Source organism: Pseudorca crassidens, chromosome 11, assembly GCF_039906515.1.
Source record: "Pseudorca crassidens isolate mPseCra1 chromosome 11, mPseCra1.hap1, whole genome shotgun sequence".
NCBI classification, from domain to species: Eukaryota; Metazoa; Chordata; class Mammalia; order Artiodactyla; family Delphinidae; genus Pseudorca; species Pseudorca crassidens.
Window position 1 is genome coordinate 60121299 of NC_090306.1, and position 20626 is coordinate 60141924.

General features: G+C 41.2%; 1 protein-coding gene across 5 annotated transcripts in view; it reads right to left on the minus strand.

Annotated features, from left to right (window-relative positions):
- Positions 1-20626, minus strand: part of PTPRB (protein tyrosine phosphatase receptor type B) — a 113661-nt gene that overhangs the window by 85691 nt on the left and 7344 nt on the right. For 3 of the 5 annotated variants that reach the window (XR_010932486.1, XM_067697337.1, XM_067697336.1), the window contains exon 3: positions 16318-16568. Coding sequence is in view for 4 of the 5 variants with exons in the window: in XM_067697337.1 (XP_067553438.1) it covers positions 16318-16568 (251 nt within the window). In the remaining variant the exon portion in view is untranslated. Of the gene's footprint in view, positions 1-320; positions 525-1109; positions 1222-16317; positions 16569-20626 lie in introns of those variants that run through there. The other 2 variants (XM_067697338.1, XM_067697339.1) reach the window with 2 other exon arrangements.

Here is a 20626-nt window from a genome sequence, read left to right on the forward strand (position 1 = left end):
AGCTGAAGCCCGCTGTCTAGACCTGCCCAGAGACGAGTCCGTAGCAAGCTGCCCAAACTGCTCCACTCACCCCTGGCCCCCAGCCTGAGCCCATCCATCCTTTGGCCCCCCAGCCAGAGAAGAGGCCCGCAGCCCAGGAGGGTGGCCACCTTCTCCCTAGCTGCTTTTTCTCCGGAGCAGCTGGAAAGAGAAGGTGGCTTGTTGCCTTTGACAGTGGCACGAGCTGTCAGTCTGGCTGGGGGCTCAGAAGAGGATGGCTCATTCTTCCCCAGGGAGAGGAAAAAATTCCGCCTGCGGGGACCTCTTCTCGGACCCCTCACCTGCAGCAGGCTCAGCGCGGTCCACAGGGCCAGCCCGGCTCCATGGCTCCGCATGGCGCTCAGCGGTTCCCCCTGACTCGACCGCTGGGCTGGGACGCGGGGCGGCCCCGACGGCCTGCGGAGCGGGGACCACTTGTTGCGCGCGCTCAGCGCGCCCCGCGGGCGCAGAGCGCTGGCCTCCGGGCTGACGACGCGCGGGGGCCGCCGCCGCCGCCGCCGCCGCTGATGTTGCTGCCGCCCCGGGCCGGCTGCGGACGCGAGAGGCGGCGGGGGCCGGCAGCGCGCCGCCCTTCCCACGCTGCCATTCTGACCCGCGCTGCCTCGCCCCGAGCCCCGGCCGCGGACTTCCGCAATCAAAAGGCAATTTCCTCGTCTCCCGGCAAAGGAACAATGCGCCGGCGAGGGAGGGAGCCCCGAGGAGCCAACGCCTGAGGCTGCCAAGGGGGCCCGAGGCGGGCCAAGATGCCCCCGCCTCTCCCGCCGGGGGTCCCGGCCGGGTCTGCGGAGCTCTGCCTCCTTCTCCGCCTCCCCGCCCGACTTTCACTTTTTCCCAGTCCGTGGTCCTCAACACCACCGTCTCAGCCGCAATAAGACTTGCGCCCTCTCACTTTCCATCTCCGCACCCCGCCCCCTCCCTCCTTCCACACCCTGCGCCTGCCGCTCCCTATCTTCCTCATCTGCTTTCTCCAGGGCCTCTTTTCCCAGGATTAAACTTGACCACAGCAGATTTCTCTAGGTCGCCTCACTCTTTCCTGAAGCCTTTTATTAGAGTGCTTTTGCCCTTCTCACCTCAAAGCATTCATTTGTCCCAACGTGTATCCCCCTGACACCATCAAGAGAGAAAGACCCCGAAAGGATGGTGTCCATTGTCAACTTGACCTTCATTTTTTCCTGCTATTCACTTTCCCCTTTCTCTTGTGTAGAGGTCTGTGCCCTCCCTAAATCTTACGCACATGGTGCTAACCAAGAACAAGTATAAACACCACCAATCGTCCAGCCCACAAGCAAAGCAGTTTCATCACTGACCATCCAGTAGTTAAAGTCATTTCATCCATAACTGTCCAAGCAATATAAGAAAGCAATACGAGCTCTCGTTTGTGGAAAATACGCTTGACGGCTCAGCTTCCCACATATTACAAGAAAGTGAAATTCACTTAGTTTTTAGCACTAACTTTATGCTAACTTTTAGCAGCTGCCTCAGTACCTGAGTGATCATGTATCTGAAAATGGATTTTAAAAGAGTTCCTGATAACCGAAGAACAAAAATGTTTAATTGGTCATAGGTGATAGTAGGAAAATATTGCAACAACCTTAATAATGTTTGACTGCTTTTCTTTGGGTGTCATCCCTGACAACTGCCGGAAGAGCGGAGATTTTTCAAAACAATATTTGAGCTACATCAATGGGAAGGATGGCATATTCTTTTCTTTTTCAAATAGATTATACATAAAGCTATATTATTGACTGCTATATCAAAGGTACCTACGTGGAGGAAAAGCAGAAAAAAACGAAAAAGTGAAAATTATTTCAATTCTTTTAGAAAACTTGTGTTTTTAAAAAATTTTTTTAATGAAAAGATGAAGTTTCTACTCCTTTGAAGATTCTATGGGCTTTTAATCTGCAGCCAGACTAGAGATCTTAAATTTCTTTTTCAAGTTAGCAGACACTCAAAGAAGTTCAAACCTAAAACACGTGTGTATTTCTAGGAAAATGGAATCTTTCTTATTTCTCTGCCCAGGTCACTTGTCTTACCAAAGAACTTTTGCCCTCCATATTTTGCCCCCAACTTCAGTGACTTTTCACAGCCTGGCATTCCTTCCGGCATCATCAGAGATACTCCTCTTCTCCCCCCCTTAGAGACTGCAATCCTACAGGCTGCCTCCAGCCTTTACAGGGGTCTTTTTCAGCTTTATTCCTTTTTCACATTACTGTTTTCTTTTCTGGCTATATTCAGAAGACAATGTGATCTCCTCGTCTGTAAAACTGCAATAATATCTACTCTAAATACTTCCCAGAGCTGTTATGAAGAATAAGATCACATATGTTAAAGCACCTTTGCAAACTTTAATGTGCTGTCCAATTGTCAGTTTGCCTAGTGATAGGTTGCATCCAAATCACACAGTTTGCTCTCTTTCAAATTCATCCATCACATAGGTCCCACTTACCTAACTTCTGCTGCCCATCCTTCTCTTTGTCAAAAACCAAAGAGGTTTTTACATTTTTCTCATAGATTGACCCTCAGATTTGAAACATTCCTTCCCAAATTCACTAAATATCCCTCTGTCCTTTGCAGAAATCTTCTATAAATCCTGTCTTTTTCAAGTTCTCCAAGGCTTCTCACATATTTTTTTTTAAACTACATGTTACCAACCTACTATACCTTGACAGTTAATTTTAAAATAGTATTTGATATCCAATACACTGTCTGACTATAATGCAGTATACTGCCTTATAGTAGAGGCAACTGCAACAAAAAGGCAAAATGTGAAGAGGACTAATCAAACAAGGCAATAACAAAATATGCTCATAACACTCTTCAGATGCTTCCAAATTCTGTTATTAACAGTGACCTGCTAATAATAACCCTGGGAATAGGAATTAGAAAAAGAAGGAGCAATTTCTTCAAATACAATTATTTAATTTTTGATCTATCAGAGAGACATATACATTTAGAGTCTTGTGCTTTTTATCTATTTTGATACCAATGTATATGAAGAATTATAGCAATCTGTGAAGGAAAGGACTGGGAGTCAGAGATATTTCTTTCCCAAAGGTATATAACAGCTGGTTCTTTTTTTGGAGAATCTTAAGGCTCACAGCAAAGCTCCCAATTAATTAGTGGGTCCTAAATAACCTATAGGAATGAATATACTACGAAACAAGGAGAGAAAGTTTACACTCAGGTTTTTACTGATTACATTTTAAAAGCTGATTTACCTTTTAAAAACACTTATATTAATATGAAAAATTAGAGAGATGTGTAATAGATTCAAGGCAGTAAGAAACTGGGAAAAGCTGCCAGATAACATCTCTTCCTAGAGGAGTTTATTTGAAACTACTGTACAAAGTACAAATAAGATGATTCATTTTATTCTTTGTTCTCATCTTTGTTTGGAATTCCTCAACTTCTTTTGAACCTATTTATCCTGTGTAATGACACTACATTTGCTTTAGAAGTTACTGCATTCCAGGAATTTGGAATCAGCCTCTCTGTAACTTTTCAGGGGACAACCTCTTCTCTTTGCCACTAGGAAACCTTTCCCAGACTGCAGGGGAAGGGTGGGACTGCTTTTGGTTAGACATGAGTGCCTAATGTTAAACCGTTGGTTAAACAGCTGCCTTTTAAACAAATAGTCATAACAATTAATGAATAATTGTTCTAATTTATATATTCATTAATTATGATTTCATGGATGAAAGCATGGCTCTTATCATGTCATGAACATACATGTTGAATGATACAACCGATCATCAGGGGTTCCAGGGTCACATTTTGAGAGCTGTTACTTTACATCAGGGTTTGAGCTGGGTGCAGAGAAGGTTGGGGGCTGAAGGGAGAGTGGATTGGTAAAGTTGATTGGTTAATTCAAAATCCTCACTCATGACCTAAAACGCCTTTCATGACCTGGCCCCTGCTTACTCCATGCCTCTCTCCTGCTTGCCTCCTATGCTCCAGTGGCCTGGGTCTAATAATTCATTTACTCATTCATTCAGCAAATATTGACTGAGCACCTACCGTGTGCCAGGCCCTGGTTTAGGTTTTGGAGACACCCCCAAGAAGCTGACTCTTTCCTGCCCCAGGGCCTTTGTGCCTGCCATTTCCTTTTCTTGGACCACTCCTGCCCAGGAGGTCTGCTTATCTGTCTTTCTCCCAATCTTTAGGTCTCAGCTTAAACATCTCCATGGGGCCAGGCCCTTTCTGACCTCATAGGGGAAAAGTGTGCTGTTATCAATCTTCATCTCAGCAACCCATTTATTTAATTCTGAACATTAGTGACACTTGGTAATAATCCAGTTATTTATATGTTTGTATACAGTCTGCCTTCCCTAGCCATATGGAGAATTCCTTTAGGGCAGAGTCTTTGTCTGTCTTGCTCTTCTTGCACAGAGTTTGGCATACAGTGGAGTTTCAACAAATATTTGTTGAGTGAGTAGATGAATGAATGAATGATTGAATGAGTGAACCTTTGTAGCTGCTCAATAAATATTATTAACTGAATAAACACTGTAAACAAGTCCTTCTAGACATATTCCTGCCGGATGCCTCAAATATCATCTTGAAAGGGAGGGAGGGATGGAGCAGAGGAATAAAAGAGGGAAGGGCAAAGGAATAAAAGAGAGGAAGAAGAGAAGATTGATTTTGAAGAGGAAGAGGTGGGAAAAGATGAATGGGAGGGAAGATGAAGGGAGGAAAAGGAGAAAGGGGAAGGAGGTAGTAACATTTAGGACAGTGGTTCTCAAAAGCTAGTATCAGCATCATCTGAGAACTTGCTAGAAACATAAAATCTAAGGGTCCTACTACAACCTGAGGAATTTGAAATGTTCTGTTGGAGCCAAATAATCTCTGTGTGTGCCTGTGTATGTATGTGTGTGTGTGTGTGTGCGTGTGTGCCTGTGTATGTGTGTGTGTGTGTGTGTGTGTGTGTGTGTGTGTGTGTGTGTATTTAACAAGCCTTCCTGCTCTAGTTGGTGAAAAAGAGCTATCCAAATTCCAAACAAAAGCCTTAGATTGTCAATCCCCTACTCTAAACTCTGATCCAGTTGTCATTTTTTTTCTTTTTTTTTTTGCGGTATGCAGGCCTCTCACTGTTGTGGCCTCTCCCGTTGCGGAGCACAGGCTCCGGACGCGCAGGCTCAGCGGCCATGGCTCACGGGCCCAGCTGCTCCGCGGCATGTGGGATCTTCCCGGACCGGGGCACGAACCCGTGTCCCCTGCATCGGCAGGCGGACTCTCAACCACTGTGCCACCAGGGAAGCCCAACCCCTAGATATTTTTAAAAAGAAGAAAGCCTAGCAATTAGGGTATGTGTCAGTTAAAAACAATTACAAGATGGCAAAATCCTTTTCTCCGTTTCAATCTGAAACTGTTTCAATAATACATTACAGCAAAAGTGAATACGATTTTTAACCTGCAGCCGGTGTCATGCATTTAAAAAGAGATTTATTAAAATTTAAGGTAAGATAATTTTGATAAGCAATTTTTAAAAAAGGACTGTGACTTTTGTGTTTAGAGATACTGTTCTGGGATATGTATATTTCAAGGAATCTTTCTAGCTTCCTAGGTTGTAACCTTCCTGGGTCATAGCTCTCCTGGAAAATGGAAATCATACAGGCATTTGGGGGTGGTTTAATGAGGGGGCGGATAAAATGAGAAGGTGCATGTTATATTTATAGCACCTCCCTGGCTAAAGGATGATAGTATGTTAGATAGTATGATTATTAGTACTAATAATAGTAGATGAATAACAATAAATCATGGATTCTGAGCACCCAGCAATGCTAGAGAGAATGACAAAGTCCACGGACAAGAATGTCTTTCTGAGAACATCCAAATAATCATAAATTACCATTGCTGTCAATCCCATACTCAAGAGAAATTCCTCAAGAGATCAGCACAGAAGACATTTACCGGCTGCTCTGACTATCGGCAGTGCCAGGATTTTTTTAAATCCTGGAAGGGAGGGGTGGGAGTGCTGGATGTGTCTCTAACAGCAGCTCCACCATCTCTCCCAGACACATCTCTAAGGTTTCTTGGTATTTTCTTTCTACATCAATTTTTTACCCTCTTCCCTTCCCCCACTTTTTTTTTTTTTTTAAATCTGGAGGAAATGAACTTTGCATAGCTCTTGTCAGAGCTCTGTAACTGCACACAGACGAATGACTTAAAACCAGATGTGACTGTAAACGAATCACTTTTTCAACCTCAAGCACTTCTGCTGCATCTTCATTCCCACTTTTCCGGTGCTACTACCCCACCCTTGGAAATGAGTCGGCCCACACACGAACGGAATCAAGGCGTTAATGCGGCCAGTGGGGCTGCCTGTATGGGCGTGACTGCTATACATTCTGGTTTCAGGAGCAAGGTCATGATTCTCGTGACTATCCAAGCCCTAGGTTAGTAAATAAACAAAACATGGCTAACATTGGCTTTAAGGGAAAGGAGAGTAAAAACAAAAGAAATGATCACACATCTCATCTCCCTTAGACAGTGATGATTGGAGGGTAAAGATTCTGTCTTCTTTTTTTCTGTGTATCATGTCGTTAGAACATCATTTCACATGAATTCACTGGAGCTTGCAAACAGAGGGCTCCCTATTTGACCAGCACATACGCCTTTTCTGGCTTTTATAGTGTGATCTTAATATAGTTTTCTAAAAATGGAATAAGCAGGTAATGTTGAGAAAAACAGGAGATTTTAAAGGGGAAAAATATCTGGATTTTTCACTTTTCATTAAAAAAATTAAAAGGTGGAGGCATGCTGGGCCAGCATTCTGCCCACCTTGTCCACACAGCGCATCTCAGACTCCCCTGACTGTTGAAGCTGAGAGTGATCAAAGTGGAAGATCAAAGGATCTTACCATGTTTTTCAAAAATATAATGATAAAACCATCAGCTAGATTAGAAACCTCTTGATGGAAGGAGTCATGGCTCTTCGTTATCTCTCCCACATGTCCAGGTTGTGGAGACTCAATGTCTGTTCATCTATTGACAGTAAATATTCACAGCTCACCACTAAACAAGGACATGGCTAAGTACTGGGGAATCTTAAAAGCAATTGTATTCTTCAGTTGCTCCAATGCAGACCTGTAACCCTTAGCATCACAGAATCCAATAATACCTAGCACCTAAGCCTTAGGATAGGCTAGTGCACAAGCAGCCTCTGACTCCATGGAAGACCAAATCCTTCTAGAATAATCCAGAGGTCATTGGATTCAGGCCACCAAGGTCAAAACTCTTAGCAAAGCATCTACTGCGGTATCCTCTCCACAGCTTTGCTGTCCTGGGCTGGAAGTACAGCCTTGCACAAAGAGGAGCAAACAACAAATGTTCGCAGACACACAGATGAAGGGCAAGCACCTGGTAAAGCTACACTGGTGGTGTGTGTTCATTGGCCCAGATCTATTAGAGATCCAGATCAGAAGAGCTTTGATGAAAAAACAGGTACCTCCTGTGTACTTTCCAAATAAAAATCACCCTAGTGGTGATCTCATCTGGATTTTTTAGTAGGATTCTGTTGCCAGCTCCCCCAGAGGGTGGGAAGGATGAAAAGGATCTTCCCTTCAAAGACAGCCCCTGGAATTCATAGCATTTCCCCTTTCAGTGACTTTTCACTGTATTTCATAACTGGTTTTCAAAGCTGTTATTCTGTGAGTGGAATGAATACGTGGGCACAACCAATATGTAACTGGGGTAAATTACAGGGATTTAAAGTACTTAGCAATCTTTTCCAGAGTTTATTTATCTTATCTTCATACTTATCATCCAGCTCATTCACCAGTTCTGACCCTTGGATTTACTGCTCTTTCTTGCAAATTCATCATCATTTCTCACGGTGTTTGCTCTCCTCTCCCCCCATCCACCCCCTCTCTCCTCCTGGTCCTTGAAGAAGATGGACGGGTCTTTGTAAGTCTGAGCCACTGGTCTACCCCTAACTCAGGAGCATGCCTTGGATTCTACCCTATAAAAGCCCTTAAGCAAAATACTCTTTTTATTTTTTAAACTTTTTTGTTTGGAAATAATTTCAAACTTACAGATAAGCGGTGAAAATTATATGGAGTGCTACGACATATCCTTACCAAGACCCACTCATCTTTTTTCTTTGAGCATTCCCCCACATTTGCTTTATTATCATCTTTTTCTCCCTCTATATGATACTTTTACCTAAACCATTTCAGAGTGGGCTGCATATCTTCTGAATTAAGTTTGTAATCTCAGTAAAGATATCAAATTTAAGAAATGCAAAATTGATACAATGCTTTAATCCACAATCCGTATTTCAACTTCGCCAGTTGACTCAAGCATGTCCCTTTAGCATTTTTCGTTGTTGTTGTTTTTTGTCTGTTAAGGAGCCCACCCAGGATCCTGTGTTATATTTAGTTGTCAAGTCTCTTAATCTTCCATAATCTGGAACAATTCATCAGCCTTTAAAAATGATTTTTATGACACTGACTTTTTTGCATGATACAGGTTAGTTATTTCTATGGTACGTGTTTTCCTCCATTTGCATTTGTCTAATGTTTCCTGATAATTAGATTCAAGTTATAGATACATCTCCAGCAGAACTGTTCCTCTTCTCTTGTGTTCAATGGTTTTTTCTAACAGGTTGACTATTCAATTATTCTCCAATGGATCATAAACATAATTGCACATTAGAATCAATGGGGAGATTTTTACACTCTGGTGCTGATGTCCTGTGTCAGTAAATTCTGATTCAGTAGGTCTGAGGGAGAATTTTGGAACCTGCATCTTCAAAAAGCTTCCCAGGTGATTCTGATGTATGTAAGACCAGGGCCGAGAGCCACAGACTTCCTATCTCAATTTGTACATCCTGGTTTCTCCTTCGATCTCATTTCCCCTCCTTTGCTATGTTCTCTCCTCTCTGCATCAACCCTCATCTGGGCTTGACCTCAACTGCTGAGAGAAACCCATGTGTCAGAGAAATACTGGCAGGTTAAAGAGCCCATTTCAATGCACATATTCTGTTTGATGGTTGCATTTTATGGGCATATGATTTATATTGTGACAAAATATGAACCCAGTCTTTTGGTGCACAAAATGGAGCGTCAGGCAAATCCCCTATAACTAAAAGAAAATGAAAGAAAAGAAAAATCCTTGCGATTTTAAAGCCAGAGAGGGTCGAGCGAATTGTAAACCATATTATGCTGTTGGCACCTAGTAATCCATATTAGTGGGCCATCTGAGAGAACTGCAGCCCTTTGTCAGAATTAGACTTGAATGATGCTAATTATAAATTAGGGTCTTCAGGAACACATCCCTCCCGCAATATCGTACCCGCTAGAATGGACTTCCTGTACTAGGGGCAGTCTCAGAAAAGTCTGTTTGTCTTTTATCCCATTCACTCTGGACAATCTAAGAACTACCCTTGGTCCTGAGGAATCATTAGGAGATGGTGTGGGGTGCTTTGTTTTGCTGCATCTTTGTACTTCTCCTTCTAGGTGTTTGTCTCAGTGAAGGGGAATATTGTCCCATCTTTAGTTCTGGCCACAGAGCGGTGGTGGCAGTGGAGAGACTCCCCTGTGTTTAAGTAGCACGATAAAGGGCTCTGGGGTGGGAGGAGGTGGAGGTGTTTTGCATTTGCCACCACACTTATTTGGAGACTCACGTTGGTTTGTGATGTCTCTGAGGGCCAACTGGAAGGAAGCACAGAGCCGTTAAACTCAGACCAGCACCACAATGGCTATTCATGAACTGAGGAAATGTGGTCCGTCTCCCGGGCCCAGGCCAGGGCAGGGTGGGGAAGGGAAGAAGGGGGTGTGCCTTCAAACCAGATTGAGGGATGTTGAGTAGAATCAGAACCAGACAGTAACATTTTTAATGCATGTTCAAGGCTTGATTCCTTTGAAAGCAGTTTCACATAATAACGCTGGTCCATCTGGTTCTTAGAACAACCCTGTGATGCAGGCAGGGTAGGGGTGATGAAACAACAACAGGAAGTTAGTATTGCTTGCGAACATTATTGAGTACTTATCGTGTATAGCCAAGGCACTAAGCACTTTTCTTAATCAGATTTTAATCCTCACAACTGTTTTATGAGGCAGATAGAGTACCTTAATTATCCTGATTTTAGAGAGGAAACAAGTATGACGAGTGACTAGTAGGTGACACCACTTGCATTTACACCAGCTTTCTCTGACGTGAGAGCCCTAGCTCTTTACCGCTTTATCAAACCGCCTCCCCCGAGGTCACATGGCTGAGAGGGGATCCAGACTGGACCTCTCTTGAGAGTCCACTGCTCAAATGATAAATGGAGGCTACTCAGATTTTGATGCTAAACAAAATTCCAAGGCCTGGCTTCCCTCCCTTTGGAGGACACTTCTGCACATTTAACTCTTCCCCTTGTATCTCATGCTCAGGTCCCCAAAAGATTGACTTCCTGCTGCCTCCAGCCCTGACTGTCTCTCCTTGCCCATAGGGAATGGCTAATACATGCAGGGTACACCTCTCACACCTACCTCTGGCCTGATCTACAACTGGGCTTGTGCACAAGAACACAGTATGTCTCTGTGGATGTAGTATGCAGGGATGCCTGGCTGAGGGCGTGCACAGGTGCTGAAATCCAGCTGATGTTCCAATACAGAGTCTCGTGCATTCCCGGTGGAACCATGTGCCTGGAACCCCCTCTTTCTAGAACACAAAAAGCCTAGAGTCTAGCAGCAGTTCTCTATCTCCCCAGGCTCCACTCACCCACCCTGGGCCCCATTCCTTCAATGTTGTACACTCTGCAAAGTCACAGCAGGAGGCTGGAATTAGATACATTAATTTCTGCTACTTGATTGTTTAGCTTTTATGTCGCCACCCCCTCTCATCGCCTCATGACACATGCACAAAAGTGCCGTCAGTGGTGGGAAACTAAGGCGTTTAGAAGTCCATGGGACAGATATTGTGGGTGAAGGACAAGATTTATCTCGATCAGTGGTTCTGGAATTTAAAAGTACACCTCTGTGTGACTTAGAGGGCTTGTTAAAACACTGATTGCTGGGCCTTACAGCCAGAGTTTCTGATTCAGTTGGTCTAGGGTAGGGTCCAAGTGGTTGCATTTCTAACAAGTTCTGAATCTCGGTCCATACTTTGAGAACCACTGAGCTAGATATTTCCTGACTCATACTGTAGACAAGCTTCTTGTTCCACCAACTTTGTCCTTGTAAAGACACACACTGCCACATAATACTGTGATGGTAACAATAATAACAGTAGTAGCTAATGTTAATTAAACACTATTTTTCCAGGCAGTACTGTAGGCACATGATACATGTTGATTCATTTAATTCATGTCCAGGTTGAGAGGAGAGTTTTGAAGCCATGTACTGGGTCAGGTTCACAACCTTCCAAACTGGCATAAGACAATGTGACGAAAGAGAAGGAAAAGGAAAAAGGTAGGGAAAATGCTGCTCCAAAGAGAGTCAACTTAGGACAACTTTGCAGTAGCATTAATGAGTGATGCTGGATTCCAAATCATGTCCTTTTGGCATTTACCTTCATTAATAAGAGCTCTGTGCAAGAGAATAAGGTGACTAGATGTGCAGGGTGTGTGTGTGTGTGTGTGTATGTGTACTCTCCTCCTTGCTCTGCTATTCTTTAATCATTTGACCTTGGGTGAGTCCTTGCCTCTTTAAGTTTAAACTAGGCATCTACAAAATAATAATCAATTAATAAATACTATGGTAGATTGTTTAATGACCACAGATTCCTCCCACCCAATATGTATGCCCCTTTTCAATGTGACTTTGCAGCTCTTCCCATCAAGAAGCGGGGTCTGTTCCTCCACCTTATGAATCTGGCCTGGTTCGTGATTCCCTTGACTGGTAGAATGTGGCAGAAGTAATGTGTGGTTACAGAGCCTAGGTCTCACTAGGCTTGTAGCTTCCATGTTTCCTCTCTTGCAAAGCTTTCTGAAACCATCACGTAAAGAAGCTGGTATAGTCGAGTGGAGGATGAGAGGCCAGGTGGAGAACCAAGCCTGCAGCCACCATCAACTGCTAGCCATGCAAGAGAGGCTATTGTGAAACTTCTAGCTCGACGCTGAATGCAACTGCAAGGGTGAGCCCAGGTGAAACCAGCGGAGGAACGCCCTCGCTCCCTGCCCCAGCCAACAAAACCGTGAGAAAAATAAGCTGTCATTGTTTAAAACTACTAAGTTTTGGGGTAGTTTGTTACACAGTGATGGAAAATGCATACAAGTACCCACCTCCCAGAGTATATGAAGGTGCTTAGCATAGTTGCTGGCACACAAATTTTAGCTATTATTTTTATCCCTTAGATTCTCTTCTTTGCAAATGGTGTATAGCATCTCTTCATGTTTCCTTCCTCATAACTCAAAAGAACTCTTGATGGAAGGGAAAACACAAATACATTCCACTTTCTCATTGAAAGTGTATTGTGATATCCCACCCTCCATTCCCAGTCCTACGTTCCAATCCTAACTCATCCTTTGCTTGCGGATCGAGAACACTACTCACTTCATAAATGTGAGTTAGTAGTAATGACATTGCCTTTCCAAGTAAAAGGTCTTAGTATTTCAGTTCTTTTTCTTTCTTCGCTCGATTTCTCTTTCAGGTCAAGTGTGCTAAATTCTACGTAGTGGCTACATATGTATGGGGACAAAAGTAATGACAGATAATCTAATAGTGTCAGTGATTAAAATAACAAGTAGGAACTAGTGTCTGTTTCTGGATGAAGACTGCATTTCAAAACATGTGTTTGAAATGTTCATCGATATATGTTCAGTATCTGTATGTGTGAGAATTATTACAGAGCTCTTATACTAAGTCTTTTATTCAGTCTTAACAGATTGCTGATCCTATACTCAATGATTCTATGTGCTTCTGTAATGCCATCTTTATTATTTATTTTTCACATCCCCCACAATGTCTGGCAGATAGTAGGTGCTCAAAAAACAAGTATGGAATGTGTGATTGGATTGAAGTGATAAAATTCCCAAATTTCTTAAAAAATACTAATTTTAGGTGAAAGTTTAAATCACTTCTAACTTTCCATCCTGTCCCATCTCAGCTCTTACACATCCCTCCCTCCCCACTCCCCCACCTCTTATTGGTTTAACTCCTATACTCCGTGAAGCTCAGTTCAGATATTCCCTCCTCCAGAAGACATTAACCTACTGCACACTTACTAAAACCTCCACACTAGTCAGGAACCTCTCTCTTGTATTCCACAGAAGCCCGTGTAATCTCCATCTCCCTCAACACCTCAGCAGGTGGTGAGTTCCTTCAGGGCAACAACTTGTCATTCATCTTTGTGTCCCAGTAAAAAATAGCAATAACAGCTATTCCTTCTTAAGTGCTTACTAAGGATCAGGTACTGCGGTAAGCGTTTTACAGGCATTGTCTCTCCTGGCCTTCACTACAGCCCTAAGAGTTGGAGGTTCATTTTATAGACGAGGAAACTGAGACTCGGTCACCAGCTAGTAAGAGGCAGTCAGACCTTTGACCTCAAAGCCCGAGTTCTTAACCACTCTGTTCTGACACTAGTTAAGTTGTCAGGAAATATTTGTTGGATGCATGAACATTTTCCAAAGTCACTAGACAGTCATCATTGCTTCCTTCTCCTTTTTCTTTTACACTTTTTTTTTCCTTTTTGGTGGTGGGGGGCAGTTGAAGGGCGATTAAGAGATGAAATGGGAGAAACTAGAAAGGAGAAAAAGGAACTGAATAATTAGCCCCTGAATGAAACTATATATATATATATATATACACACACACACACAGTATTAGATAATAGAAACATATTAAATACTAGATATACACAAACTTCGAATACTTAGGCAATATAAAAAAACATAGTTACTCAGCATGACCATCACACCTGGGCAGTAGATGGACATTGGCAGTAGATGTGTCATTTGTTACCCAAGTGTTCAACAGTTCCACCCACTTCTATATCACTTCAATGAACTCAATACCCTAGCACTCCATCCCATTCTCCCCATTCCATTTCACTCCCCTCTGCTTAATTTCACTCCACTCCATTCCATTCCATTTCACTCTCCAGTTCCACTCCATTTTGCTCCATTCCACTCTACACCTTTCTTTCCTTTCCTTTCTACACACCTTTAGTAAGCATTAAGCATTATGTTCAGGTGCTGGAGCTACAAAGTTGAATAATTACAGTCCCTACCCTCCAAAAGCTCACATTCAGATTTTTCCTATCATCACCGATAACAGACCACTCCAACTCATGGCCCAACTACAGTAAGTCAATCCAAAATCCTCCCAAACCAGGAGCTAGCTGATAAAGAAAATAACTGACACACAAAGATTTTCTTTACACAAATCCAAGCGATTAGGTTGAACAATTTTATTCCTCTCTAATACTCTTCTAGGTGTTGAGGCAGAGTACCTTGCAAAATTACTTTTAAAGGACACGGATTTTACCTCCCAAGTGACCCATTTTTACTTTTCAAAGTATTTAACTACAGCTGTTTATAACAGACTGTTATAAAGTAAATGCTCGCACTAAATCAAATGATGATCTAGCAGGGTTGCCTCACCTAAGGCATGAGAGTCATGGAAAACTGCGGTTTTAGAAACTGCCTTTGGAAAGAGCATAGCTTTTATACATTCAGCTTCCGAGGACATAGTTAAGGTTTTGCCTGAGCTTCAAGAAAAAAATGGAACATGAGATCTTTGGCTGCAGTCATTCTGGTGCTCCATCTGGGAGCTCATGTAAACTTTAGAGTGAACTTCACTTTAGAAAAATACTAAAAATCAAAAACCAGAAAACCCTACAGAGTAGTTGCCACAGCCCAAGGCTGCAAACCTAGCTCTAGGGCTGGACCACGTGGGCTCTGTAACACAGTGCTGGGTCGGCCCCCGGGACTGGTATGCTGGCAACAGAGCTCTAGGGCTGGCTGTCCTTGACTCATTGCAGTGAGCCTGGACATGTCTGGGAGCTCTCTGTGTCTTTGTTTCACAATGGTCCGACTTGGGCAAAGATGGGGAAATATTCTTTTTGCTAAAAGACAATGCTTTAGTGTTCAGGCAGATATGTTTCTATTGTAGTTTTTATTCAGCATGTTTCTTATTTGACACAGTTTTTTTTTGTACTAGTATCTGTCTCTATGTGTATATCTGTAGGTATACTGATAAAAATTAGTACATATATACTGATATCACTACATGTATACTGGTATGTATCAGTACATATATATATATATATACACACACACACATCAGTACAGAAAAAATAGATATAAATTTTTTGTTTGTTTGTTTTGGCAGTACGCGGGCCTCTCACTGTTGTGGCCTCTCCTGCCGCAGAGCACAGGCTCCGGACGCGCAGGCTCAGCGGCCATGGCTCACGGGGCCCAGCCGCTCTGCGGCACGTGGGATCTTCCCGGACCGGGGCACGAACCCGTGTCCCCTGCATCGGCAGGCGGACTCTCAACCACTGTGCCACCAGGGAAGCCCTGGCTCTATTTGTTTTGTGATCAATAATGAGGTATGTGTTCACTAGTCGGGAGTCATGTGCAATATTCATTTCTGCACAATGCAAAAGAAACCAGAGCACTAAAATGCATGTCATATGCATAGTGTTGGGCTTTTACTCTCTAAATTATTTGGATTGCTTATTAGGAAACAGCTAAATATTGCCAAATGAAACCTTAGCTTTTAAAATTTGTTTTAATTACACTGTTACTGTCTAAAATGATAGCCTAAAACCCTGAGTGGAAAGCAAAACTGAAGAGATGAACATCTGAAATGGAAACACTATGTGAACAGACTCTATGGCTGTGTCATTGCTGCTTCTCAGCCATTTATCTCTCCTCTTGCGGATGCTGATGTGAAATTGCTATGAGACTCAGCTTATCCTCCTCCATGTTCACAAATCCATTATAGTGATTGCTGAATCTTCCATTGCTTTGTGACTCTCTCCCCTCCCTTATAAGCATAAACGATTGTGAAATATATCCAGGGGGACCTGCAAGGGACTGATTTCAAATTTTATTTCCTGGTTTTAGGTTATCGTAAGCCTATGAACCCTGACGTCGGTTCAGAAATGTGGCCAACCTACAGGAGTGCAGTTATAATTCTCTTCAGCTTATAAAGGTGTAGCAATTTTAATTCTATCCCAAAGATTTTCTCATTACACAGAATGCATTCATATACAATTAGCACCCAGGACACAGAGTGCCTGATCTCCCGCTTGAGTAGCAGTATTTCCAGCAAAGCAAAACTTTTCAACCAATGGGCTTTCTGAGACCTTACCAAACCACACTCCATCCCCTCCCCTCTCCCCTTACCTCTTCAGTGGTGCTGGAGAAGGGTTGAGTAGTCCAGGGAACCCAAGATGTAGTTCCAGCCATCTGCAGATTGGGGTGCTGCCTCTGGCTGCTGTTTTGGCTGTAGTTTTCTGTAGTACTTCTCGTGAAGGTCTCTGTGGTATTACTAATAAGGTGTCCCGGGCTATATGGAAGTGCATTAAAAGTAGTGGGGATTTGGGGAGGAGTTGTGTTTCTAGTACTCCTTACTGAGACTTCTGCTCCCAGGCCAGCTGAGGTAAAGAAAGGACAGTTGCTAAAATTACCCTCATGTTTTAGGGATTCTTCACATAAAAGCAACTTTACTTAGAAAAAGACCGCTTTAACAATGGGCATGTAGATAAGCTTCAGTTATACGAAAAATAGAAGATACTTTGAGTATGACCATACTCATTTGCCCTGTCCATTTCACCCATCTATCAATTTTATCCATCTATCAATTTTACAGGGTGCAGGGAGAGTTGTGGAAACTGTGCTATCAGGGCTATAACTGTGCTATAAGCATACAAAGAGGCTCAAAATGGAAACGGTATTTTTTAACATTTAGCAAGATGTAAATATCAGCTGTTCTCTTAAATGTAAATAAAATAATCATTACCATTAAGCGTCTTTTCCTTGAGATGTGGAGGGTTGTGCAGAGTACCCTGTATACAGTGTGGCCAAATTTTAGCAAATAAAAATATGTGATGCCCAGTTAAATTAGAATTTCACACGAATAACCAATAATTCAGTATATTTAATAACCTCCCCAATATACAACATTACATTATATTATATTATATATTAGGAATATGCTTATGCAAAAAAATTGTCATTTATCTGAAATTCAAATGTAACTGAATGTTGTATATTTTATCTGGCAACCCTACCTGCACATCTACCAGATCTAGGCTTTGATAAATGTTTAGACATTCTCCCTAGTTTCTGTTTGTTTTTATCTTCTTGAATCCTGTGCCAATATCACTTCCATTGTGCCTGGCAGACCAGATTCATTTATCCCTGGGGTGTCTTCTACAGGACAAACCCAACTGTACTATTAGCAATATGCTTTTACAACAAATTCCAAGAAGCAGTCTTAATTCTGCAGTCTTAATTGAGTTAGGTGTTAGAATGTCCTTTTACATAGATATTGATCTATTGTTGGGATGTAAACATTTCTGTATGTGGAGATTAGTATTTTGGTCATTTTGAGCTTTGGCCAATGCCAGTCCCCTGAGTTGACAGGGGATTTCAATTTTAGCTGTGACAATTTTAGCTCTCAGACCCTCAAAAAAAAAAAAAAAAAGATTTAATGATGAGGTGAGGACAGAGACAAGCTTCCAAATACCTAGCATGTAATTATATGTCTTAGCATGTCAACCTATGATTACTCTTCTTCACTAAGGAGCAGTTGGTAAGTTCTCATCCTCAGAACTATTTTTTTTTTAGTCAGCTTACAGAATTAATTCAATGGATGAAACAAGACTTCCCCCAAATTCGGTAAATGATCAAAACACTCTTGAAATTTCTTCTGCAAATAACATAGCTTATCGCCATTGCGTGTAGCTTTGGAATATCTTGTGGAAAAATTTTTACTCTTCTGTAATTGTCTTTAATTAACCTTCTAAATGTATTTTTAAAACCCTCCAAACCAAACAAGTCCATTTTCCATTTTAGGCCACCACTTTTTTTCCAAAGAAAGGACCTACAGAATATTCAGGTCCGGTACCCCTTCACTTTGTGCCTATGTTTTTAACTTGTGCTATTTAAGAAGCAGGAAGGAAACTTTAGTCTTAACATTCGATTTCCAAATTTCATGAATTTCAAAGCAGTGATCTGCAAACTTTGCTAGGCATCACATCACCTTTGGGGCTTGTTAGACAACTGAAGCCTAACCGCCCTACCACCCTCCACCCCCGAAATTGTGATTTAGTAGATCTGGTGTGGGAACCAGCGCCTGCATTTCTAATAAGTTTCTCAGGTGTAATATACATCCAAGTATATAATTTTATCCATATATACAATAAGAGGCAAAGCTGAATTCTAATCATTTCTTATGTGGACATTGAAGGATTATAAAGTAGATGAGAGGAAAGAAAATCCATCATAGAAATATATAAGGTGATGAAAATAAGTTCATCTTTCCATTGCCTGAACTCTTTGTTGAAATGGGTGCTATGAAATTATACTAAAAATAGTAGATCTTTGGATGTTTTGGGTTCTATAATTCTTCTGATGTTCTTTGAAAAGGTATATACATTTTACAGTTCATGAAAGAACAAGATACATTTTGACAAATGCAAGGAAAAGTTCTTACACAATGGAACAATATGTTGAAGCTATTTTTAAAAAGCTTTATTGTACCATTGCCACTACATTGTTTCCACATTATACACAATTCCTCTTAGAACACAATTCAAAATAAGGCAGACCATCTTGGGTCCAATCTCAGAAGTTTTAGCACTTAATGTGTGAAAAATAAAGTTTAGCACTGATAGCTCACCTATAAGATGATTTGCAATGACTGCATCATATCAAGCCCATATTTCAAATACATTTCTTAAAAAAGCAATATGTATTTTAGTTTATTAATTCATCTATGATTGCCTCAGAAAAAATCAATAATAGAAATGGAATTTTTGTATGATGATAATAAAGACAAAACACAATTTGTTAGTTTCCCCTGTTTTAAATGATACAAAAAACTTTCGAGCATATTGAAAGAAATAACTTGAATAAAGCTCATTTTGGAGATAGAACATTTTAACTACATTGATACTTTCCATTCTGTAGGAAGACACCAAATGTAATGTGCCCTTTAAAAGTGGGAAAATAATCTGGAGAAGAGTTAGGAAATGAAACAGAAGATACCTTAGAAAAATGATGATTTGTGTATATATATCTATACATAAATATTTACATTTAATATATAAAATATTTTAAACAAGACTGGGATAGAATAAAGATAAAGTGAAAGGTCTGGGAATTATAATAGTCTAAATAATTATTAGAAATGGTAAAATGAATAATTAACATTTCAGAAAATGTAGCCAATGAAATAAAGGATACATTAAAAAATACACATGCCTAAAATTTGAAAAGGTGAGTAAGGAAGTGAAAAGTTGTTGAAAAGAGTACCAAAGATGGAGAATTTACAAACAACGGGAGACACAACAAATGAGAAGGCATACATAATCAGAGGTTAAATTTTTTTTTTTTACAGACCTTAAAAAAGTTGCAAGATTAGAAAAAAGTAAAATTAATAAATGGAAATTGATACCAGGACATAGCATAGTAAAACATCAAAGCATAGCATAGTAAAAAAAGTAGGTTAAAAAAAATAAATGAAAGCTTAGCCAATCAAAGAAATACTTTTCAAAAGCCAATTACTACTCAACTACTGTACTATGGGTTGCCTTATGAAGATGTGCCTGGTTTATCCTAATGCCCCATGTTTTCTTTTGGGAAGGTACAAACACATACATTGGAAAAGGATAAGATGGTGGGGTAGAAAGATGGAGGGGGAAGAATGGCTTAAAAGTTCATGGCTACCAGGCTGTGGGAGAGACATGCTGAGCCAGAGGCTACTTAAACAGGGTCAGGGCAAGGGCAGATGGAAAGTGGGTGAATAACTTGGTGTGTCCAGGGCTGGCTCATCCATTAGGCACATTGGAACATTGCCTAGGGCCCATGATTTTAGGGCCCATGAAATGATTTAATTTCTTTGAAAATAATTTTTCATAAAGAACTTTCACAGTCAAAGAAAATGTTAAAATTTTTTTTCACATATCATGAAAGAATGAGAATGTTAGGACACATGAAAATCTATTAACTTATTTTATTTTTCCCAGTGGAGAAAGGGACCCACAAAGATATAAGAGCACATATGAAAGTCATTTGTGGCCCTGGTTACAGGGCCCTGATAAGTTCATTGATGTGTCACAGGTTGAAAATCGTTGGGGGACTCTGGATACTGTGTTAGATATTTTTTAATGATCGTATAAAGCATGTATTAATAATCATGACCAGATGATTTTCAATGATCATGTAAATAAATGGTTAATTGCAGGACCCATGTTGTTATAATGATGCTAGGAGAAAAACTCTAAAATGGCTGTGACAGCCAATTTGGTCAAAGTAGAGTCTGTATATACAAAAGACACTTTCGGTTTTGCTTTGTTCATTTCCCATCAAGCTCCCTGTATTTACAAGCACTCCAACAATCCCTAAAGGAAATAAGTTACTAAAACCCTGTCTCCCAAGAGCATACATGATTGTTTACCTATTACAATGCTTATTCCCTCACCTGTAT